The sequence below is a fragment of the Moschus berezovskii genome, chromosome 14 (genome assembly GCF_049115385.1).
Source record: "Moschus berezovskii isolate FMDL1 chromosome 14, NW_MosBer_1.0, whole genome shotgun sequence".
In the NCBI taxonomy this organism is placed as follows: Eukaryota; Metazoa; Chordata; class Mammalia; order Artiodactyla; family Moschidae; genus Moschus; species Moschus berezovskii.
Window position 1 is genome coordinate 38,528,835 of NC_142473.1, and position 24,559 is coordinate 38,553,393.

Genomic DNA, 24,559 nt, shown 5'->3' on the forward strand with positions numbered 1-24,559 from the left:
TATCATGAAAAATGGTACTTTATCTTATCAGGCATTTCCAGGTGACAGTAGCCTAGAGTTCTGATTATCACCTCAGCTATGTACATCTGTGAGGGTTATTTTCTCTCTTTCCTCTCTCCAAATAACAGGCCAGCGTGGCCCTTCAGATCCTGTCATTTGTTCCATGTACTGGAGCCTTGGTGAACATGGCCAGGACACCCTCTGAACACTGAAGTGGTAGAGCCTTTCTCTGGATATTCAGTCACTGCCAAGCTCCAGGGGGAAGAACATGTTTGGAGCTCCTTAGCTAATAAAGGGCAGTGCCCAGGTAGCCTGATGAGCTCTGTGGTTTACAGCAAACAGCTGAATGTGATGGGAAGAGCATGGACATTAGACAGGCTTCGGTTCAAATTCCAGCCTCTCCTCTCCACCTCATGCTGAGGTGCAGTCTCAGCAAACTACTTAGGCTCTGTGAGCTGCTTCAGCATCTAGAAAATGGTCATAAACTGCAGTTTTATGGGATTGTGGTGGCAGCTGATGGGCTTTACCTGGTGGCTAAGAGTGAACGGCATGAAGTCAGACTTTGCTTTGCTTCTTATAATGGTCTGGGGCAAACAGTCTCGGGCTCAGCTTCACATCTGTAAAATGGGTATATGCATGCCGCCTACCTTAAAGGTTGTTGTGAGGGAAAGTGGAGGACTGTATAAATCGCTCACCACCTCACCTGTGACAGCAAGTGCTCTGAAGGTGCAGGCTATCCCTATTTTGGCATCTTTGGACTTACGCATTTTCTTGGGCCGCCTCTTCGGCCTTCGAGACCTTCCTGTAGCAATATATCATCTCAATGAGCAGCCACAGAGTAAGGAAGACCAGGAGGATGTACATCATGATTTCTGAGACCACAGAGGTGAAGTCCTCTCCAGCTGCAAGGGGGAGAATGAGATTCAGAACACGCAGTCCAACAAACCCAGAGCTGTCCCCGAGCTTCGAGATGTATGAGGCCTGTGTTTAGGTGAGTCTTAAATAAGCAATGGTCTAAAGGAACTTGAGAAGTTATCAAAGAGGTTTAATATCCTCCAGCTCTTAGGTCTCCAGCTTTCTCACTAACTTTCTTCAGATGCTCTGGAGGGAGACATGGGGGAGAAGGATGGGTTGGGGAAGAAGTCGTAGAGCAGTGGAAGGAATCCTGGAGCTGGATGAGATACACCACACAGCTGAGTCCCCATTAGCCTACTTCTTGGTGTGTGACTAGTCATTTCCCTGATTTAGGACTCAGCTTCTCAATTTGTAAAGATAAGAATTCACACCATACATCATCTAATGTATTTAAGAATATCTGTAAGATGTAAGGGTTTCCCTAGTGGCTCAGTGGTAAAGAATACACCTGCCAATGCAGGAGACCCGGGTTCGATCCCCGGTCCAGGAAGGTCCCACATGCCTTGGCGCAACTAAACCCGTGTTCCACAAATATTGAGCCTGTGCTCTAGAGCCCAGGAGCTGCAACTACTGAGCCCATGTGCCACAATACTGAAGCCCGTGTACCCTAAAGCCCACGCTCTGCAACAAGAAAAGCCACTGCAAAGAGAAGCCTGTGCACTGCAACTACTCGCCACAACGAGAGAAAAGCCCACGGCAGCAAAGACCCAGCACAGCCAAAAATAAGTAAATAAAATTTTAAAATAACATGTAAAAGTCTGCACAGGTGTGAGGCACATGTCCTGGGTCGACAGACTCTGTCCTCTGAACTTGGGGTGGCAACGTCACATCCTGAGACACAGGGCATCAGAAAAAGGGGACAAGGCCAGTGCCGTCACCCCACCCAGTCTCCTGGGCACGCTCTCTGCAAGTCTGGATTAGAAACAAGGACGTCCCCAGCTCAGCTTCCTTTCAGGTCATCCCAAACCCAAACAGAAATGAGGATTGAAGAATTCTGTGTATTAACCACACTGTCCTCAGAGTTCTACTTCCGGAACACAGAATTTTTTTTAATGTTTATTTATTTAGATGGCTGTGCTGGGTCTTACTTGCAACACGTGAGCTCTTCAGTCTTCATTGCAGCATGTGGGATCTTGTTGCCTGACTAGGGATCAGACCCTGGGCCCCCTGCACCGGAAGTGTGGAGTCTTAGTCACTGGACCACCACGGAAGTCCTCAGAACACGGATCTGATTCTGCTGTATCCCTGTTGAAAACTGTTCAGTGTTCCACATCTCTCTCAGGACAGAGATCTGACTCGATCAACGCTCAACAGGCACTCAAGGCCCCTCACCATGAAGCCTTTATTGCCTCATTTCCATTCTCTTGGCCAGAAAACCCTCTCTACTCATACACACTGCTGTCTTCTGGAATCTGTGAACATTTCTGCTTCCTCTTCCCTCTTCCTGGATTGTGTCTCACACCCCACTGCTGCCTCTGTGCCAACATTGTCTCCTGCTTTTCAATCTCCCAAAGATTCCTCTAGGCTCCACAGAAGCCACCACCTCTGTGAAGCCTTCCTCAACTTCGCATGCAGAATTATCACTCCTGTCCTTCTCCAGGGACTTTTCCATCCATTGTAACACTTCCCCGGTTGTTTTGTGATGCATTTATCACTCTTCTGTACTGACTGTGTGCTTTTTAAGAATATATTTATTTCTGAATTATCAGCCTGTTGTCTAATGCTGGAATATTTGAATTATTCAATAAGTATCTGTTGAAGGAAGATCAATATTTATTATTGATAAATAATAAATATTGATCTTCCATGTTTCCTAACCTAAAAAATGACAATTAAAACATGATCAGGGATTCCCTGGTGGTCCAGTGGTTAGGACTCAACCTTTTCAATGCCATAGCCTGGCATTCAGTCCCGTAATTGTGAGCCACAGCCAAAAAAAATTTTTTTTAATTAAAAAATAAATAAAACATCAGTTCAGTTCAGTTCAGTCGCTCAGTCGTGTCCGACTCTCCGCGACCCCATGAATCACAGCACGCCAGGCCTCCCTGTCCATCACCAACTCCCGGAGTACACTCAAACTCATGTCCACAGAGTCGGTGATGCCATCCAGCCATCTCATTCTCCGTCGTCCCCTTCTCCTCCCGCCCCCAACCTTTCCCAGCATCAGAGTCTTTTCCAGTGAGTCAACTCGTCGCATGAGGTGGCCAAAGTATTGCAGTTTCAGCTTTAGCATCAGTCCCTCCAATGAACACCCAGGATTGATCTCCTTTAGAATGGACTGGTTGGATCTCCTTGCAGTATAAGGGACTCTCAAGAGTCTTCTCCAACACCACAGTTCAAAAGCATCGATTCTTCGGTGATCAGCTTTCTTCACAGTCCAACTCTCACATCCATACATGACCACGGGAAAAACCATTGCCTTGACTAGACGGACCTTGGTTGGCAAAGTAATGTCTCTGCTTTTTAATATACTATCAAGGTTGGTCATAACTTTCCTTCCAAGGAGCAAGCGTCTTTTAATTTCATGGCTGCAATCAGCATCTGCAGTGATTTTGGAGCCCAAAAAAATAAAGTCTGACACTGTTTCCACTGTTTTTCCATCTATTTCCCATGAAGTGATGGGACCAGATGCCATGATCTTTGTTTTCTGAATGTTGAGCTTCAAGCCAACCTTTTCACTCTCCTCTTTCACTTTCATCAAGAGGCTTTTGAGTTCCTCTTCACTTTCTGCCATAAGGGTAGTGTCGTCTGCATATCTGAGGTTATTGATATTTCTCCCAGCAATCTTGATTCCAGCTTGTGCTTCTTCCAGCCCAGCATTCCTCATGATGTACTCTGCATATAAGTTAAATAAGCAAGGTGACAATATACAACCTTGACGTACACCTTTTCCTACTTGAAACCAGTCTGTTGTTCCATGTCCAGTTCTAACTGTTGCTTCCTGAATACATGCCAAATGTCCTGATACGTATTCCTTCCTAGTGGGAAGGAAGGCTGCACTCAGATCTCCCTTTGTTAGTTCTCGGCAGCAAATTAGATTCATGGTCCTCAGTTATTCATAGGACCCAGTCATCCCCAAGGCTTAGCTCATTAAAAGCACAGCATAGCCACAGCCATGACCTTCAGCTCAGAGAAGCAGTCCCAGTGTTACAGGAGCACCCAGGTTTTCTAACTGGAGCTGGAGGCACAGGAGAATGTCATACACATTAAATGTCCTCTCATGGGCTGGCTACAGCCTGATTTACAATGTGCATGACTTAAAGCACCCGATCTCTCTCTCTCTCTCTCTCTCTCTCTCTCTCTCTCTCTCTCTTTCTTGGCTGCGCTGGGTTTTCCTTGCTGCAAATGGGCTTTCTCTAGTTTCGGCAAGCCAGGGCTACTCTTGATGAAAGTGAAAGAGGAGAGTGAAAAAGTTGGCTTAAAACTCAACATTCAGAAAACTAAGATCATGGCATCTGGTCCCATCACTTCATGGCAAATAGATGGGGAAACAATGGAAACAGTGAGAGACTTTATATGGGGGGCTCCAAAATCACTGCAGATGGTGTGAACTTAAAAGATGCTTGCTCCTTGGAAGAAAAGTTATGACCAACCTAGACAGCATATTAAAAAGCAGAGACATTACTTTGCCAACAAACGTCCCTCTAGTCAAAGCTATGGTTTTTCCAGTAGTCATGTATAGATATGAGAGTTGGACTATAAAGAGAGCTGAGCACCAAAGAACTGATGCTTTTTAACTATGGTGTTGGAGAAGACTCTTGAGAGTCCCTTGGACTGCAAGGAGATCAAACCAGCCAGTCCTAAAGGAAATCAGTCCTGAATATTCATTGGAAGGACTGATGCTGAAGCTGAAACTCCAATACTTTGGCCATCTGATGCGAAGAGCTGACTCATTAGAAAAGACCCTGATGCTGGGAAAGATTGAAGGCGGGAGGAGAAGGGGACGACAGAGGATGAGATGGTTGGATGGCATCACTGACTCGATAGACATGGGTTTAAGTAAGCTCCAGGAATTGGGAAGCCTGGCATGCTGCAGTCCACGGGGTCACAAAGAGTCAGACACGACTGAGCGACTGAACTGAACTGAGAGCTACTCGTCAGTTGCAGTGCATAGGCTTCTTGTTGTGGAGGTTTCTCTTGCATAGCACGGACTCTAGGGTGCACAGGCTTCAAGAGTTGAAGCACTCGGCCTCAGTAGTTGCGGCTCGAGGGTTCTAGAGCGTGGGCTCGGCAGTTGTTGGTGCGCAGGCTTAGCTGCATATGGCGTCTTCCCAGTCCAAGGATGGAGCCTGTGTCCCCTGCATTGGCAAGCAGATTCTTCACCACTGGACCACCAGGGAAGTCCCCTATCTCTGTTTAAGTGCAGAAATCAGGGACTTCCCTGGTGGTCCAGTGGTGAAGAATCTGCCTTCTAAGGCAGAGGACGCAGGTTTGGATCCTGGTCGGGAAACTAAGGTCCCACATTTTGTGCGGCCTCTGAGTGTGTGTAAAAAATAAATAATTTTTTTAAATGCAGTAGCCGGCAGTTGTACTGTAGGAAGCTGTCCTTAGTAGTTTCATTAGCCTTTAGGTGAAGAGAAAAATTTCTGTCTTAGAGCCGGGAAGTGAGGGTCAGTCCAGCTTGAGCAGAGAGAAGGCAGAGGGTCTGGGACCACGGGGGTGGAGCAGACATGGGGGTGTGTTATGGTGGAGGGAGGCAGCATGAGAGCAGTGAATATCTGGGGGTAGTCTGGAGGGGGCTGCCAAGGGGCCACAGAGGGTGGGGGAGAAAGCAAAAGTGACCGAGAGTGGGACGGTGCTGTGGGGAAAAGACGTAGTGGATGCAGTAAAGAGAGGCAAAGACCTGGACTGCAGTCCTGCTTCCGGTGCTAAGGTGCTTCACGTGTGGGCAAGCCTTCCTCTTCAGAGCTCTGTCCCTCAGCCACAGGATGGGGGACCAGAGCGGCACCCTCCAATCACCGGGGGAGTCATTCCAACTCACATACACCAGACAGCACCCCAACCAGCTGAACTCACACTGCAGGAATGGCGCAAAGCCATTTACACCGAAGGAAAGCCCCCTGGGGGATTTCAATGCTTGTTCTTTGGTTAGAACCCCTAGATTGAAAGATAGCCAAGCTTCCTTCCAACCCTAAGAGAGCCCGAGGGGCTCGGTGGCTCTCATAACAAACTTACTCTCCCTCTGTTCCTACCCAAAGCTGGCTCTGGTGCCTGGCAGGTGGACTGGCTTCACTTCGCCACACTTTCCACTGGCTGCACCACTCTGGAGGCAAAACCTTTGAGAGCAGGAGGTGGAGACAGAGGCAGCTTCCAAGCGTCTGGCAGTCCGACAGTCCCGACAGTGAACAGTAGAGGGCGCCAGGCTCCATTCCCCCGAGGATCCATTAAGGAGGTCTCAGCCCAAGCCCTTGCAGGCACACAGAAGAGACGGGCTTGCAGAGCGGAAGTGGTTCATTAGGTCTGAGCCAAGTGCCCTGAGCATCCCCGTGCACCGTCACCACTGACCGACCTTCCGTTTTCGTCTCGTCTAAATCGTGACTAAATCACGACATCGCTCACCCTTGCTGTGCACTCTCTTTTGCGTCATCAATTTTATCACCATGACATGATACGTCTGTGGCCTGGAAGTCAGGACTCCTGGCATCCTTTTCTAGGAAGAGCCTGGCTTTAATGTGACCTCTCCTACCTCTCCTGCCTCACAGCTTTTGTCTGCTCACCGTCCTGCATCTTGGGGCAGCCAAAGTGCTGAGAACGTGCTAGAAATAGATGGTCTAGGAAAAGCTAGGTACAATGGCATCATCATTTTGCCTGGGTGAGAAAACACGGAAGGAAATGCATATACCACTTTTCTGACACCTGAAGGAAAATTTGCAAGGGGTGAGGAGCCAGGGTGCCCCAAACACGAGTCTATTAAAAACAGAACAAGAACAGTTCTAAGTTCACCTTCACGATTCTGGACTTAATCGCAACAAACATTTGAGTTTGAATGATGAAAGGACTTCCCAGCCTAACAAGAAACTACCTGGGGGAAATCTGAAAAAATGTAAAGACCAGAGAGCTAAACATCTTTCTCCATCTCCCAGCTGAACATGAAGTTATGTAATGAGAGACACCATGCATGGAGAAGGTGTTGCTCATATGATTGCTGTGGAGGGAGACAGATGACAAAGACGGTCAGACTTTGGTTTGGAGCACTGGTTCTCAAAGTGTGGTTCCCGGCAGCATCAGTATCCCCTGACAATTTGTTAGTCACGTAAATTCTCAGGCTCTGTGTACGGAATCAGAAAGGTTGGTTTTAAGAAGTCTTGCAGGGAAATCTGAGCCTGGCTGAAGTTTGAGCACCACCATTTTAGAGGTTCGTGTGGATCACAGACAGGAAGGTGGATGGCCTGTAGGGAACCTCAGGAGATTTCTCTGAGCCCATGGAATCAGAGATTCAACACAGGCCAGAGAAGATGGAGCTGACTTGGCCGCTTCAGGCTTCACAGAGGCTGTCCTTTTTTTCTGAGGGTGTGAGGCCACGGACCAGGTAAAGATTCCTGCATTATCATCTCCAAGCCTTTCTGCTTTGAGGAAAGGCACAGAGAGAGGTAAGCTCTGGGGCAGCTTGCCGGAAGCTGGCCACTCCAGGAAGACAAGCCAGTGGTGGCAATTTTAAGATCTCACCACTCCAAATCCATGGGAGTTTGCATTCTTCAAGGGGCTCATTTGTTTGCAGACCCACTGTCTTCCCTCCCCTGTGAAAGCCTGTGCCCTAGCCTTACCCTCCTCGGTAACACGAAGGGGGATCAGCCGGGTGGTCTTCACGAAGGGGCGATGTGCCTCGAACTCAAACTCCCGGGACACGTTGCAGGTGTAGAGGCCGGAGTCGTTCAGGGTGACGTTGAGCACAGTGATGGACACGTCCTGCAAGTCTTTGCTCCCGTTCCACTGCAGGCGCCCCTGGAAGGGGCTCTCCACCTCCTGGTGGCCGTTCCGATACTCGTAGATCTGTACGTGGAGAAACAGTGGGGGAGGGCCATGAGAGAAGATGGGGAGAGGTGAGGACAGGGCAGAGAAGGACTAGACGGTGCATGGACAGGGGGAAGTGGGTGATGTTACCAGGAGCTCCCAAAATGTGGCAGTGGGGTGGAGGCTCAGAGGGGGGCAGGGCAGAGAGCAAAGGCAGGGCGGGCAAAGGCACAGGGGGTCAGGGCACATGGACGTGGAAGGAAGGGGTAGGCAGGAAAAGGGGGTGGAAAGAAAGAGAACAAGGAAGATGAGTGACGCATGCAGGACACTGAGAGAAAGGAAGGACTGGAAGGATATGAAGAGAAAGAACAAGAGAGAAAGGTGTGCCGTGGGGCCACCAGCGAGAAGTGGAGGCAGCTCCATCTGTCATGAAGGATCTGAGAGCTCCGGCCTCTGAATATGACTCTCAGAGTTGATCACCACTGAGGGGACATGGGCAGTCGTGGCCAGGCCACAAGAAGGGGACCCAGGCTGCTCGAGTGGCCCAGACGAGCAGAGAGATGCCAGTGATGTGCCCGCATCAGCTCTTCCACTCTGGGTGGAGTTAGATCTGATCTCTATGTTGCTTTTCTCCAACACTTGCACCTTCTGACATACTTAATTTTTTCCCCTCTACAGCTGTGCGGTTCATCTAATCTCTACTGGCCACACGTGGCTACTTACATTAAAATTCAAATTACTGGGAATTAAATAAAATGTAAAATTCTGTTTTTTCAGTTGCACTAGCCCCGTGTCAAATGTTCAGTGCCACCTGTACCTGGTGGCTACTGAGTTGGACAGCATGAATATGGAATGTTTTCATCCTCACAAAAATTTCTATTACCATTACTCTATTTCCAGCACAATTTTTAAGGCTTCTTTTCCTCCGTCTGAGCCAACATTTTACTTTGGGCAGGCTTGGAAGCAGAGCAGGTGGCTGTCATATAACCAGGCCTGAGGCTCTTGGGGACCTCTCCACCTGGTTAAGATGTCCAGGCTCCTGTAACACTAGCTCCTGGACACTAGCCTTGGTCAAGTTCAGCCCCGAGCTGGGTACTAGGAAGGCTATGGTCCCAGGCCTGGCACCTGACTGGAGCAAAGCCACTTCAGAATGACATGTCCAGCCTAGAATTAGAAATGAGCCCAGCTTTAGGAGAGCTAGCGACAAAAGCAAGCAAAATTCAATTTCATCCTAATGTTGTCTCCATTAGGTCTTTGTGGAGAAAAAACTTGCCTCCAGGAAGATGAGGCAGTGCAGTAAAAAGGGCTTTGTGTCTGCTCTCAGACAACCTGTTTCACATCGAAGCTCTCTTTGCTAACTAAACCTCTTTGCTTAGTTGCCCCTTTTGTGTATAGGTGTGCGTGTGTATTGGGCGTTCCAGGTGGCTCAGCAGTAAAGCATCCACCAGCCAATGCAGGAGACACATGAGATGTGGGTTCAATCCCTGGATTGGAAAGATCCCCTAGAGGAGGAAATGGCAACCCACTCCAGTATTCTTGCCTGGAGCATCCCATGGACAGAGGATCCTGTCGGGCTACAGTGCACAGGATCCCAAAGACTTGGACTGAGCATGCGTGCACGTGTGTATGTGTGCTTGTGTGTGTTCTTAATCAAACACTTATAGTGTTTCCTATATCAGAACTCTTTTAAACATGTTAAAAATTATAGCTCATGGGACTTCCTTGGTGGTCCAGTAGTTAAGACACAGTGCTTTCACTGCACGGGACATGATTTTGACCTCTAGTCAGGGAATTAAGGGGCTTCCCTTGTGGCTCAGTTGATAAAGAATCCACCTGCAGTTCAGGAGACCTGGGTTTGATCCCTGGGTTGGAAAGATCCCCTGGAGAAGGGGATAGCTTGCCCCAAAGCTACCAACTCCAGTAATCTAGCCTGGAGAATTCAATGGACTGTATAGTCCATGGGGTTACAAAGAGCTGGACACGACTGAGTGACTTTCACTTTCAGGGAATTAAGATCCCACATGCCACATGATACAGCCAAAAATGAAATAAATAAAAATTATAGCTCAAGAGTCCTGGTAGCAAGTCTATGAAGTAGCTATAGTTTATATCCCCATTTTAGAGATGAGGAAAGTGAGGCAGAGAGGTTAAGCAATTTGTCCAAGGACAAAAGTTAATAAGTTGTGGAGTCAAGAACCAATCCCACGCAGCCTGGCCCCAGAGAGAATGAAAGTGTGAGTAACTGTCATCCCCAAGTTGGTACTCAGATTATATAACCACCATTTTGGCACTGGCACCAACCAATCAGACTAACATTGGTCATGGCTGATCCCTCAGTTCCCAGATCACAAGGTCAGAGGTTCCTCGTGGGAAGGATGGTGGTGAAGCCACTAGGGAGGTTTAGCACAAGTAACCACTACAGGATGACTCAACACTTTACCCACTGATGTACATGTACTAGTTGACCATCAGCCTTGGTCACCCCTGACATTCTTACTTCAGGGGTGAGATGAAGAGATGGTGAGACTTAAATGAGTTAAACCTATATCATTCCATTTAATAACACTTAGCATTATTTTCAGAGAAGGCAATGGCACCCCACTCCAGTACTCTTGCCTGGAAAATCTCATGGACAGAGGAGCCTGGAAGGCTGCAGTCCATGGGGTCGCTGAGGGTCAGATACAACTGAGTGACTTCACTTTCACTTTTCATTTTCATGCATTGGAGAAGGAAATGGCAACCCACTCCAGTGTTCTTGCCTGGAGAATCCCAGGGACAGGGGAGCCTGGTGGGCTGCCGTCTATAGGGTCGCACAGTCGGACACGACTGAAGTGACTTAGCAGCAGCAGCAGCGTTATTTTAATTTTTAAAATAAATTTATTATTTTTGGCTGTGCTGGGTCTTCGTTGCTGCACAGGGGCTTTCTCTAGTTTCCATCATGTGGGGGCTTCTCTTCTTTGCGGAGGACAGGCTTCACTGCAGTGGCTTCTCTTGTTGTAGAGCACAGGCTCTAGGGCTCGAGGGCTTCCGTAGAAGTGGTACACAGGCTGAGTTGCCCCAAAGCATGTGGGGTTTTCCCAGACCAGGGATTGGCAGGTGGATTCTTAACCACTAGACCACCAGGGAAGTCCTTCAGTTTTTCTAATAATTTAATCCATCCAGTAGCATGGTGCAGAGATTAAATGAAAACACCTGCCTAGTGGGGTGACTGATGCACAGTGGGCTCTAAATACTATTTATGCCTTTCCCCGCCCTTATTCTGTTTATAACCAGGAGTGCTTGGAGCTGGCTGGGAGCCCTCCCTTTCCCAGAGGCTGGGCTACACTGAGGCTGTCAGCTATCTGCAAAGGAGCTGTCTCTCTTTGGAAAGAGCCAGTGTTTGTCAGATCGTCATTCCCCGAGACTGTCGGGAGCCAGGTGCAAAACAGCCGAGGCCAGCAAAGGAAAGGCCAGAGTCAGCAGTCAGACATACAAGGAAATCTTTACCGCCCTCGGGCCTGTAGAACCATTCCACCACCGTGGTGGCCTCCACCTCCTCCCTCTTCATGCAGGAGATGCAGCGCAGCTTCATGGGGTTGCCCTGAACCGCCTCGGTCTCCGAGGGCACTTCCACACACACGGGGAAGCAGACGCCGACTGGAGAGAGGCCAGGAGACAGGGAGGGGACAGGAGGTGTTGGGCAGAGGGAAGGGAGAGCAAGAAGGGAGGGAGGAGAGACAGAGAAGGAAGAACCATGAGACACACTGGAAAATAGCATGTACATGTAAGTAGCTCCCCAAGTACCCACTCTCCCGACCGGCAGGGATGAGCTGGCATTGGCTGAGAGGCTCACCAGAAACAGTGAGTTGGGAGCAGCGCATATCTGGTCCTGCCCTCAAAGACTCAGCATCTAGGTGCGAAACAGGGTACCTCTGCATCCACTCATTGACTACATGCACCCCTTCACTGAACCAGCGTCCACTGAAATCTACCCTATGACAGGCCTGATGCTGAGAGTCAAAGTTGCACAAAACACTCACCACGCCCCAAAGGCATTTACAGTCTAGCAGGGAACGCATACTCCTAAGTGTCATGAAACCAGACCGTGGTGACTGACATACTAGTAATGTGCTCTGTTCCCAGAGGAGGGCAGTTATTCCCAGCTCAGCTGGGGAGAGAGGAAGGCAAGGATGGTGAGACTTGAGGCCAGAAAGGGAGATCAGATGCATGTTGTGGGGACCTCTGTATGGGCTGCACAACAGGAGGGGGCATATGTTTCAAAGCCACGGAGAGATGGACGCATATCTGTGTTTATGGGAAATGGAGGTAATTCTGGGCCTGGTGGAGGGTAGAGCAGCAAGGAGGACAACGGTGAGCTGACCGTGGGACTGGGGCGATGCTTCAGCAGAAGAGGAGAGACACAGTTAAAAATCGGGAGGGGGAAACTAACACAACATTGTAAAGCAATTACACTCCCGTAAAAAAGCAAACAACAACAAAATCACACACCAAAATATATAAAAGAATTACATGAAAAAGATATGCATAAAATTAGAAGACAGTAGTAACAAACATGTTCAAATTTCTTAAAGGGAGAGAATTTTAAAATGTAAGTTATTTCTATATCAAAAAACATACAAAACAAAATAGAAAAATAAATGCAAAGTGGTAGAAGCAAAAAACATTGGGGGGTGAGGTCAGATTGGAGGGCACCTTGCATGCCACCTAGAGGTCTGGACTTATAGTTCCTGCCCCCTAGAAACTTGTGGCCCATTAAAGAGGGTAAGTACATCAGACTGAAAATTCAGAATGATTCAAAAGTGGGATGTGGCTGCCAACAAAGCAAGTGCAAATGTGGGCTGTGTTAACAGATGGAGCTGTAGAACAAAGGAGGAACAGTTCCTCTGTGCTGCTCAGAACAAATCTGGACTATGAGGATCAGTTCCAGGTGTCACAGTGTATAAAAGGAAGTTTGCATGCGCAGGGGAAGGTCTGGCAGTTGCAAAGTCTGGCATCAACAAAGCGGGGTGAACGGGGGTGCTTAGCGTGGACATTGACACATCTGTCTTCAAATATTTGAAGGAAGAGAAAATAGATTCTGACCAGTCCCAAAAGTTACATGAAAGTAAGCCTTGCTGAGTTAAAAACATTTTTTTTTCTGGTGCTGAAGCTGTTAACAAATGCAAAAAAGCTTTTTCGTAAGAGAGCTTACATCTTATACAGAAGGTTCAAAAGTGAGAGGAACATCTAGGATTCTTATATTAGGACTTCTAATCCCTTCTGAGGCCACCTTCTCATTAATGATAAAAAGAGAGCCCCTAAAAATGAAATAATACACACTGTCACTTAAAAACTTGATCCACTGTGAATGGTCAGTCTTTTCTTCTACAGGCAAACAGTTCTTTCTAAAAGTAGAGGAAAGCTGTATTCAGAGCTTAAAATGAGACTGACCAACTAATTAAGAGTGAAAAATGAAATATCTGACTTGGAACAAATTTAATTTTTAGACACAGAGTTTAAAAACTAGAGGAACTATGATAAAGTTTAGCATATTGAGATAAAATAAATTTCACTGGTTTGGTTTTAAAACTCTCAGCAAGCTGGGACTGCTGTTATTGGGCAGCCTGCAAGAGGCTCTCCTGCTTTTGCGTATTTGTTTTTGTTCAGTTGCTCAATCGTGTCTGACTGCAACCCCATGGATTGCAGCACCCCAGGATCCCCTGTCCTTCACTATCTCCTGGAATTTGCTTAAATTCATGTCATTTCAAATTCATTTCACACATTTCTGCATATGGGTCATCACTTTAATGGAGGGAGGGTCCTTATCCAGAGAGAACTGATCAGAAACATTTTCAGAATGTGATGCATTTGAAGTCTTGTGGATAGGCCTGTTTTCTTTTGTTTTTCTTCCCTTTAGAAAAGCATGGCCTATGCAAAAGTTTGTGAGTGGATAGAGGTGTAGAGAATATGCATTGAAAACCCCATGTAGCAGGGAGTCTTGAGGCACATATATATTTAATGAGAATAAAGATGAATTAGTTCAATGAAGATGACTTCAGAGCAAAATAGGAAAATGTTCCAGGTAATGTACAGTTACACTTATAGAGGCAGGAGGAAGATGGCACTGGGCAATAGAAGGCTTGGGTTTGATGGACTGTTTTTGCTTTTTTGACTGCACCAAGTGGCTTGTGGGATCTTAGGTCCCCGACCAGAGATGGACCACAGGACCCTACAGTGAAAGCACCAAGTCCTAACCACTAGACTGCTAGGGAATTCCCAGTTTGATAGCTGGTTTAATCTCTATGAGACTCAGTTTATTCATCAACAAAATGCTGGAAATAATATCTAATAAATTTGTCATGAAAACTCTATGGGATAATTTCTACAAACATGTTCTGTACAAAGGATCATTAGAGACAGCCTCACTGAGAAGATGACATGAAGCAGGCACCTATATGAATAACTGTGTGAAAGTGTGCCGGGGAAAAAGCAACTCGAGAGCAACTCGGATAAGAGTGTGTTGGCAAAAGCAAAGAGCATAATAAACTACAGGGAACAGGAACTTCCCTGGGGGCTGGTGATTAAGAATCTGCTTTCCAATGCCAGGAATACAGGTTCAATCCCTGGTCTGGGGACTAACATCCCACATGCCTCAGGTTTGTGCTGAAGCTAAGACTGGACACAGCCGAAAATAAATAAGATTTTTTTGGGTTGCGCTGGGTCTTCGCTGCTGCGTGTGGCCGCTCTCTAGTTGTGGCGAGCGGGGTCTACTCTTCATTGTGGTGTCTGGGCTTCTCATTGCAGTGGTTTCTCTTCTTGTGGATCACAGGCTCTAAGTGCATGGGCTTCAGTAGTCGCTGCATGGGGGCTCAGTAGCTGTGATCCATGGGCCTAGTTGCTCTGAGGCACGTGATATCTTCCCAGACCAGGGATCGAACCTGTATTACCCGCATTGGGGGCAGGCGGATTCCTATCCACCGTACCACCAGGGGAGTCCCAAGATATTTTTAAAAATAATAATAAAGTACAGGTAACAAAGTGAGAATAGAAGACTAGGTAGAAGGAATAAGCCAGGACTGGATCATGGCTGCCCTTGTGGACCGTGACCAGGACTTTGGCTTCTGCTTTGAATGATGCGGGAGCACTGGAGGGTTCTGAGTGGAAGAACGGCACGACATGATCGCACCGCTCTGTTGAGAATAAACTGAAGAGGTGAGGAAGGACAGGGTGGGAGCAAACAGAACAGTTAAAAGGCTGGTACAGGGATCAGACTGAGAGATGGTTCAATGATTCTACTTGGATGAAGAGAGCAATAGCGCTGCTGGGCTTGAAAATGTAGTTTGCTGGACTAACATCCTTGAATAGGTGTGAGGTGATGTACACCAGTGAACAAGTGGATGAATTGGCCTTACCTATAAACACAGTTGGTTCAATTATAGTAAAAGGAGGAAAAGCAGAATATATGTAGTCAGGATGGTCAGCAGGGCATAGAAGCCTCTCTCTGTTCCGAGATGCCCCTGAGTAATGCAATCATCAGAGAGTAAGCCCCACTGATCATCTTCTCTTTGCCAAAGTCCAGTTTGAAGTCCTAAGAAAGAACTCTGCTCATGGGGTCAATTAAATTCATGAAGTCCCAGATAAGACATTGTAAAATGGCCACAAGATCCACTCATCCTTATTCGCTTTCCCTTTGCAATATGACTTGCTTCTTGGAAAAGACCCTGATGATGGGAAAGATTGAGGGCAAGAGGAGAAGGGGGTGACAGAGGATGAGATGGTTGGATGGCATCATAGACTCAACGGACCTGAGTTTGCGCAAACTCTGGGAGATGTGAAGGACAAGGAAGTCTGGCGTGCTGCAGTTGATGTGGTCACATAGTTGGACACAACTTAGTGACTGAACAACAACTCCTTCCATCCAGAGGTAAAGTCTATTTCTCCATTCTGTGAGTCTCCAGTATACTACTTCCTCTCTTTTCAGGAAATCCTCTAGATTTCTAGAAAAGACTGTACATATGGTAGACATTCAACCCACCCTGCTGACTATAAACAAGTAACTCCTGGGATAATCTTGGCCAAGTCATTTGACCTTTGGTCTCCTGTTTCCATAGAAACAATGTGGAAACATGGGAAGGAAGAATAGATTGGTTATGATTATATTTAACTAAGGAATAGCATTGATCTATCTACATTAAGCAGTGGATAGTAATGTGTATGTAACCACCTCCTCTAATCTTTCTCTTCTTTGGTTATCTGATTATATTGCCCCTCTTGACTTTCCTCTACACTGCTTTCCTTGTATTAAGAAAATAAAGGCTTTGATTAGAAAGTAAAACTTTCCAGAAAGAGGTAACAAATGACATTATTTGTAGATATGAACACCCTGAAATGACTTGATCTATCAGATCTAGCCAGTCACTTAGCAAAGCCTTGAGAGAATGGGATGCAAAATGGTTGCTGGGGGAAAAGAGGAAAACATTCCCCAGCACAACAGACATCTGGGAGAGTAGACCTGGAGAGGAAGAGCTGAGAAGATACTAGGAGGTGATGAGTAAGGCCCTAGGCTTGGGAGAGGAGTGGAAGGGTGGCTCCAAAGAGAAATGAAAGGACAGATGCCCACCTTGCAATCCTGTATAGATAGCAGCAGGTGTGACCATAAGAGTTAAACAAGCACTAGAAGACCAAACTCACGAGATAAGAGTTCTCTACAAGTCCTTTCTCCTTCCCTGCACTTATTTTCTTATCTCTAAACTGGAAACAACACTACTTTCCCTGACTAACATCACTGGATTGCTATGGGGACCAAATCTTCATTTGAAAACTGCTTTGTAAACTGTAAAGCACTACGCAAGTGTGGATTTATTATTACTACTATTTACTTTAATGAAGGAAATGTGGAATTTTGCTCAATTCATACAGAAAATAAAAGAATGGAAAAATCCCATTCACATTTGCATCTCGTGACAAATCAGTTTGGGAAGGGTGAATGCATCTAAGCTAAGTGTTTTCCAATACTGGAATTACATGCAAATAAAATGAGATTGCATTTGTGAAGTGAGGCCTTCTCTCTAACATTTAATGGCAAGGTTTCCTGAAACATCTCTTTCTCTTTTTAGGTGTGTGTGCCTTTTTAAAATTAATTAATTTTTCAAAATTTATTTTTAATTGGGGGGACATTGCTTTACAATGTTGTTTTGGTTCCTGCCTACAACAATGCAAATCAGCCATAATTATACATACATGCCCTCCCTCCCCAGCCTCACTCCCTTCCCCCACCCCATCCTTGCATGTCATCACAGCTGCCAGACTAGGTTCCCTGTGCTACACAGTAACTTCTCACCAGCTATCTATTTTACACATGGTACTGCATATAGGTTGATGCTACTTTCTCCATTAGTCTCACCCCCTCCTTCCCCTACTGTGTCCACAAGTCCATTCTCTATATCTGAGTCTCCACTCCTTCCCTGCAAATAGGTTCATCGATACCATTTTTCTAGATTCCATATATATGCATTAATATACGATATTTGTTTTGCTCCTTCTGACTTACTTCACTATGTTCAAGATTCAAGGTTCATCCACTTCACTGGAACTGACTCAAATGTGTTCTTTTTATGGCTGAGTAATATTTCATTGTATATATGTACCATATCTCCTTTACCCATTCATCTGTCGATGTACATTTAGGTTGCTCCCATGACCTAGCTATTGTAAACAGCACTGCTATGAGCACTGGGGTACATACATCTTTTTCAAGTACAGTTTTCCCAGGGTATATGCCCACTAGAGGGATTGCTGGATCATATGGTAGTTTTATTCCTAGTTTTTTAAGGAATCTCCATGTTGTTCTTGGAGAAGGGAATGGCAACCCACTCCAGTATTCTTGCCTGGAAAATCCCATGGACAGAGGAGCCTGGCAGGCTACAGTCCATGGGGTCGCAAAGAGTCAGACACAACTGAGCGGCTAACACATACACACATACTGTTCTCCATAGTGGCTGTATCAATTTACATTCCCACCAACAGTGCAAGAGGGTTCTGTTTTCTCCACATTCTCTCCAGCATTTATGGTTTGTAGATTTTTTGATGATGGCCATTCTGACTGGTATGAGGTGCCTCTTCCCCTTTTGTAGCTTCTCAGCTTGGTGAACCATGTTCAGAAGCTGAGGATGGACAAGGATAGGTGTAACACATATACTTCTTCCACACGTTTTTTGTTTTGTTTTGTTTTTTTGCAGGGGGATTGAGGGGTGGAGAGGAAGATGGGCACTCTGCCACTTTAGCAAATATTCTGCAAATTATTTCCCTACCATTCAACTGTGCAACTAAAAAGGATGTTAGATATCTGCCCCAACTTCCAGACTTACGTATTTCCAAATATACGTATATGAGGAACCAAATATTCTCAGGTTATGACATGAAAAGCTAGTGGCCGAGCTAAAACTCTGATCCAGGCTTTGTAAATCCTAGTCAAAACGTCCTAGACTATAGCATACTCTCCCCTCCACCAGAATTCAGGCAAAGACATTAAAAACTTAAATTAGGGTTTGGGAAGAAAGGCTTTGTAGAATATCATGCCAAGCTCCTCTACAACTTCACCTGTCATTGCTTTACTCGTGTTCTTTCTTACACAGCCCGAAGAACCTCTCCTAAGCCTCAGGTCCCTAGTCTTCACCTCCCCTGAGGAAATCTCAGCCTTTACTCTTCAAGACAGGTGAGATCACTGGCAACCTATTATGTCTGCTTCATGTTCAAATCTGGTCTACTCTACTGGGAATGGATGGCGGTGAGTCTGCCCTTGGGACTGGCATTACCCTCCCTCTTTGTCCTTCACAGCCTGTCTCATCAGGCATTTTGTTCAACAGGAAGCTTGGCTCTGCTTCTGGTCACATGCAAAATCCAGATAACACTGGCAGCCAGAGTTAGTCCTGGAGGCTTAATAAAGAGATAATAAGGTAAAGAGGCAATTCCCATCAGCATATCTGCCTCTGCACTAGCAGAATCAGTTCCATGCCAATCATAGAGCATAATCCCACATACCTACTTTCAGTAAGGTAGGTGGGCATGCTCACATCTAATTATCCTGGTTATTGATTTTTAGCATGGAGGAAGGTAGCTAAGATGATGGCAAGCAATGTATCAACTGGAGAGCACGTATATTTGACCTGAGGATCTAAGCTGGCAAGACTGAATGCCCATAACTACATAACTACACACAACTACATGCACACACACACACACTACTATATCTTCATCAATCTATTCAGATGCCTATGCTAACATGCTCCAACACAAACTAGCACACACATTTAGACACTGAGGAATATACATCAATATAGTAAAGCATTCTCTCAGTTTCTCATCCAGACATTATCATGTAGACTCATTAACTTCTGCCATACACATGCAGGCACCCCACTTCAAGCCCATCTCTAACACCACTCTGCTCAGCTTTACTGTTGCAAGTATAGGACTCCCTTATTTGGAGAGAGAAGGTCACCTCACTGCTTCACAATAGATAAACAAGAACCTATTTATCTTTGAAGGCAAAAAAATCCAGCTCCCCAAACACCAAAGCACCTTAGTTCCCCATGTTCATGAAAAAGAAAAACGATGCAATTCCCAGGTGCCTATTCATCTAATATATTACTGCAAATGGCTGAAACCTGTTTTACTTGTTAAAATTAAACAGTAGGATCAACAACTATTTTCACTCCCAAAATGCACACATCCAGATTTTTTAATGTGTAAAAATTAATTTGAAGAATTCATTGAGAAATGAAATGCAACTGCAACCAAGATTTTTTTTTTTATAATGAACGTGACAGCATTCTCTTTCAGCAACAGGAAAGAGGAAAAAAAAATACTTTGTAATCAGCAGGAAACGGGAGGAAGGGTGGGAAAACCACCAAGGGAGGTTCAGGAATAAAACATCAGAGGAATAGGGAGGCCTTTTGCCAATCTCAAAATCCTAGCTCTCATGGAATCCCTCTGGATCCCATGTCTGGCAGACATGTACAGAGGGAAGCCAACCAGGGCTCCTTGTTGTCACCAACGATATCAATGTGCTATTATTGTTAACATTATTACTGTTATCTGCATCTAGCATGGCAGGGTGCTTGTACTTACCCCACAAGATGAGCAGAAAGGAAGCCAGGGGAAACAATCTGTTGAAGGCAGGCATCTTTTTTTTCAGCGGGTGGCTTCCGGGGCTAAACAGAGATTCCCTGGGTCAACAACCGCTCCCTCTAAGACTTTCGAGGAAACCCTCTGGGACGAACTGGCCCAAGGAGGCGACTTTCTGACTGAAATAAAGGCCAAGCGCCGGTGACTGGGGAGGCTCTGCGGGGTTTTGGAGCCAAGCGGGGGTTTCAGCTCCAAGCCACCCTAGCGGTCCGCCCCAGTTCGAGGGAGCGGATCGGCAGCTCGGCGCGCTCTCCCCAGAGCCCGTTGCTGGGATCCGGATCAGCACCACGGACAGTGCCTTCCCCGCCCACCCCGGAACTTCCAGTCTCCTGTTTGCGCGTCGCGGAAAGCTTGGCTCGGAACCGAGCAGCCGGCAGGCTCTAGGCGACTGGGGTGTCGAAGGGGTCCATGTTAATCCACCTCTCACCTCCTTACGAACAGTTACGCTCCAACCAGGATCCACCCAGACCCGGGAGCGCCGGCTTCATCCGCCCTAGCGGCTTCTCCAACTGGGCGTGCCCATACACCCGAAACCAACACGGAGCTGCCGTCTGAGCTACAAAATTCGTTCCACCTCGGTACCGTCCACACCCGCTGAGGCTCCCCGGGGAGATCCGGAGGGGCCAGGAAGGAGAAGGCGGAACCTTCCGTTCGGCCGGCGATCTCAGAGGTGTGGCGCCAGGGAAGGGGGATGGACCCCTTCCCGGGAGCTCGCCCACAAGATCGTGCAAGGGCCCCGACCCTGGGTGGCAGGTGACCAGCTGCCCTTCTCCAAGGCCCCCTAGACCGTGTGTGCTCAGTCAGCCTTGACATGCGCAGGCGGCTCTCCACCCTCACTGCCACCACGGACCCACCCCCTCGTGCAACACTTCCCACCCCCAAACAGGCGTGCCCCTCCCAGGGACGATCACGGCTGCCGAGCGCGGGGGCGGAGCTCGGAGCTGCGCAAACACCTCAGCCCCCGCGATTTCTCTGCTCGCTGGCTGTCTCCAGGTTTCCCTTTCACATCTGCACATGTCTCCCCAGCAGGGGCACGCCTCCTCCCACCCATTCACAGCCCCCAGGCAACCCCACTCCGGCTTCCTGCACAGACGTGCTAGCCTCCAGCTCGGGGAAGAGGAGAGCCAACTCTCTCGCAGGCAATGATCAGTGACGTCATCTGCAATGTACACTGTACATGGCTACTGGCTTCTCTCTCGCGACCCCATCCCCTCCTTCTCTCCTGGTGTGTTCTTTGTCTAGCCTTGATCAGTTTGTTCCGGACACACTGAACGCAGCAAAATAATCGCTGCTTAGAAATGGGGTAAGAGTGAGGCGCACCTGTTCCCATGTTCACCTCCTCGCCCAGTGAGGTGATCCAGATGTCGGTTCAACAGTGCTGTTGGGGGTGGGGCAACTCCCTCTCGCTCTAATCACTTGCCCCTCCCCAGTTTAAAAGCAGATAGATTGTGGCTTGGCGTCTCCCAACTATTAGTCTTACCCTAGTCCTAGCAGCTGTTTCAATGCCCCGCCCCATCTCTGGAAGGGAAACCTGAACCTAAAAATTTAGTTATAAACTCAAATTGACATAATAGCTTAGGAATGCTTGGAACCGAGTGAAAGGTTAATCCAAGAACCGTCCATCCCACCCCTCCTTCTCATTCCCTACTGCTCCCTTTCCAAAAGGGGAAGCTTGACATTGATATTCCAAAACAGAATGGCAGGGTAACAGCTGACTGTAAGTGAACCACATGCAGGAAATTCTCCCTCCTAACATATCACAGAGCAACAGAGTGTCCTTCTTCCTGGGCAGGGAGCCACCAGGCTATAAACTCTATGTTGCTTTGAAGATCTGCCCTGAATCAGTGTGTTAGACTTGGATGAGAAGTTAAAGTCGACTTAATTCAACTTCCTTTCTAATTCTTGAATCCCTCAAGGACATTCCTGATGAACAGACTTGGCCTTTGTCAGTGGCCAAAGCTTACTACTTCACAAGTTGGTTCCTTTGAATGTTTAAGAAAGTTCTTTATATTCTATTGAATTCTGTACACTCTTCCTTCCTCCCCAAACTCCATTAAGTGTTCCACAAACTGTTTTCCTAAATAGATAGTTATGCAGCCCCACACTCCACCCCAGACTCTTTTGTTTGGGGTTAAGCTTTTTAAGTTTCTTTCAGTGTATTCTCTGGTCGATTTCTAGCCCTTAATTACCCTCGTCACTGTCTCAGGAGGATTTTTAGTTTGTTGGCATGATTCTCAAAGTGACATTCAGAAGAGGAACTGATGTTTTCTGTGGGATCTGGGCAGTGTAAATCCAGGAGAATAATGGCCACATTTGCTTTAGAAGGTGTGTCTGTCCAGTTATACTTACAGCTATATCTCACTTATAATAAGCTATGGTCAATTAAACTCTCATAAGTATTTTTCACTCAACCTGTTGCAGAGTTATCTTGGACTTATACAGGGTATCTTAGGGGAAAAAACTTTTGTATTTATTGCTATTAAAATTTATTAGTTTATTATCCCATGCTATTAATATTTGTATTGAATCCAGATTTAATTATCCAACATCTCTTTTTTTTAGCTTTGTTTCATCTTTAGGCTTGACAATCACTTGATCCAAATATAGACTTTTATTAATGGATAAGAAAAAAACAAAAAAGAGTTCTTTGGCATGATTTGAGAGACCTTACTCTAGTTTGACTAATTAGGCTTCTTTGGTATTATATTGGTATTGTGATTATATTTGGTATTGTGATTATAGCTCAATCACAAATAAATACTCAAACGTATCTCCAAATTTTCCATATTTGTATCATAACACATTCTGAAAATTTAAAACAAAGGGTATATGGGACTTCCCTGGAGGTCTGGTGAAGACTCTGTGCTTCCACTGCAGGGGGCACGGGTTCCATCTCACTGACATTCAGGGAACTAAGATCCCACACGCCTTGAGGTGCCAGCAAAAAATTAATCAATCAATAAAACAAAGGGTATATGTGAGAGGAATTAGACTTGTAATGATCCAGATAAGAGAGGTTTACATTTACATAGAAACAGATTTTCAGCAATATATTTCAAACCATTCCAGTGTGAAATGAATTACCTTTTGTTATGTTCAAGCAGTTGTTATGCAAAGAGTTATTGGGATGTTGTAGAAAAAAAATCTTCTATAAGTTAGAAATTTGGTATGGATTGTTGATTAAGTTCCAATCAGAGACTTCCCTGGTGGTCCAGTGGTTAAGACTCCATCCTCCCAATACAGGGTGCCTGGGTTTGAGCCCTCATCAGGGAACTGAGATCCCACATGCCACAACTAAGACCCAGCACAGCCAAATAAATAAATAATAAAAAAAAATTTTCCAGCCATCTTTGAGGTTCAGTGATTTTATTGAAAGTCTCACCCAAATATATAGAGTGATTGAAATGTTTTCAGTCTTATAATCCTATCAACCACTACACTACAGCCATCACCACCACTGCAGCACGAATTGGCTTAATTTTACATAATTTTGTCTCATGTTTGTTTGTGCTGATTCCTAATTATCACAATGTTCTTTTAAAAATATTTTCCAACCTCATTTTAAATAGTCACCTTGAGAATTTTACATGAGATTTTAAGAACAATGTACTTGCCTCTAGTTTGCACAAGCCACTTCCCCTGTCTCCCCTCTATTGAAAAGAGGAGCATTTGGTTTTTTCAGGCTTCTGACACTTCCTTTGATTCTTGGCAGTAGACCTCAGTCACTTTCACAAGTACCTTTAGTTCCCTAAAGTACTTTGTTCTAAGAGTTTTTAATTCATTTAAATTAAGTTATCCCGATATTCAGGAGTGAAATTATTGCTGATTAGGCTGTGTGTGTGTGTGTGTGTGTGTGTGTGTTAGGGTTCACGGCTGTGAGGGGAGTAGCATACGATCTGAGAAAGCAATGTTAAGGATTGTTTGCTCTGTAATGAGTCTCAGGAAGAGACCTGTCACCCCACATGCATCTGCAATTGTCTTAGAACTCTATATGGGTACGAGTCAGCTGGAAGGGCAGGCTGATGGTGCATAGAACCTCCTGTTTGCTTTCTTTTCAACTTCCTGTGACATTAGAATTATTCTGAAATACAAAGTTATTAATAAAAAACCGGGAGTTCTCTGGCAGTCCAGCGGTTCAGACTCCAAACTTCCCCTGCCAGGGCCCTGAGTTCGATGAAAAAAAGAAAAAAAAAAAAAAGAAATTAAGTTATCCCTTCCTCCTTTCTACCATTTTGGCTTCAATCCCTTTTTGCCGTTTTTATTTTTTGGTGGTGGTGGTATTGTTTATTTATTTATTTTTACCTTTTTCCAATTTGATAATTATCTTCCCCTTATAGTTTAGGGTGAAGCCAGAGCCGACAGAAGCCAGAGCACTTTTTGTATCCTATGAGACCGTGCATGTTTCTTGCTTGAAGCCCTTCAGTTGCATTTCACTGAATAATAAAGTAATTAAAATCTAAACTCCTCTCCATGGTCTAGTAAGCCCTGCCCCGAACTCTGCCTGTCTCTTCACACTCAGGTCTACCAT

General features: G+C 46.0%; 1 protein-coding gene across 5 annotated transcripts in view; it reads right to left on the reverse strand.

The window, feature by feature from the left end:
* The window catches only part of SCN3B (sodium voltage-gated channel beta subunit 3), a 28,107-nt gene extending 6,644 nt beyond the window's left edge, over nt 1–21,463 (reverse strand). Inside the window, exons 1-5 of one of the 5 annotated variants that reach the window (XM_055423256.2) lie at nt 21,352–21,463; nt 19,975–20,057; nt 11,339–11,502; nt 7,680–7,905; nt 764–902 (exon numbers count right to left, since the gene is read on the reverse strand). In XM_055423256.2, the coding sequence (XP_055279231.1) occupies nt 764–902; nt 7,680–7,905; nt 11,339–11,502; nt 19,975–20,029 (584 nt within the window). In that variant the 5' untranslated portion in view covers nt 20,030–20,057; nt 21,352–21,463. Of the gene's footprint in view, nt 1–763; nt 903–7,679; nt 7,906–11,338; nt 11,503–19,974; nt 20,868–21,351 lie in introns of those variants that run through there. The other 4 variants (XM_055423252.2, XM_055423255.2, XM_055423254.2 and 1 more) reach the window with 4 other exon arrangements.
* Nucleotides 21,464–24,559: the final 3,096 nt, after the last annotated feature.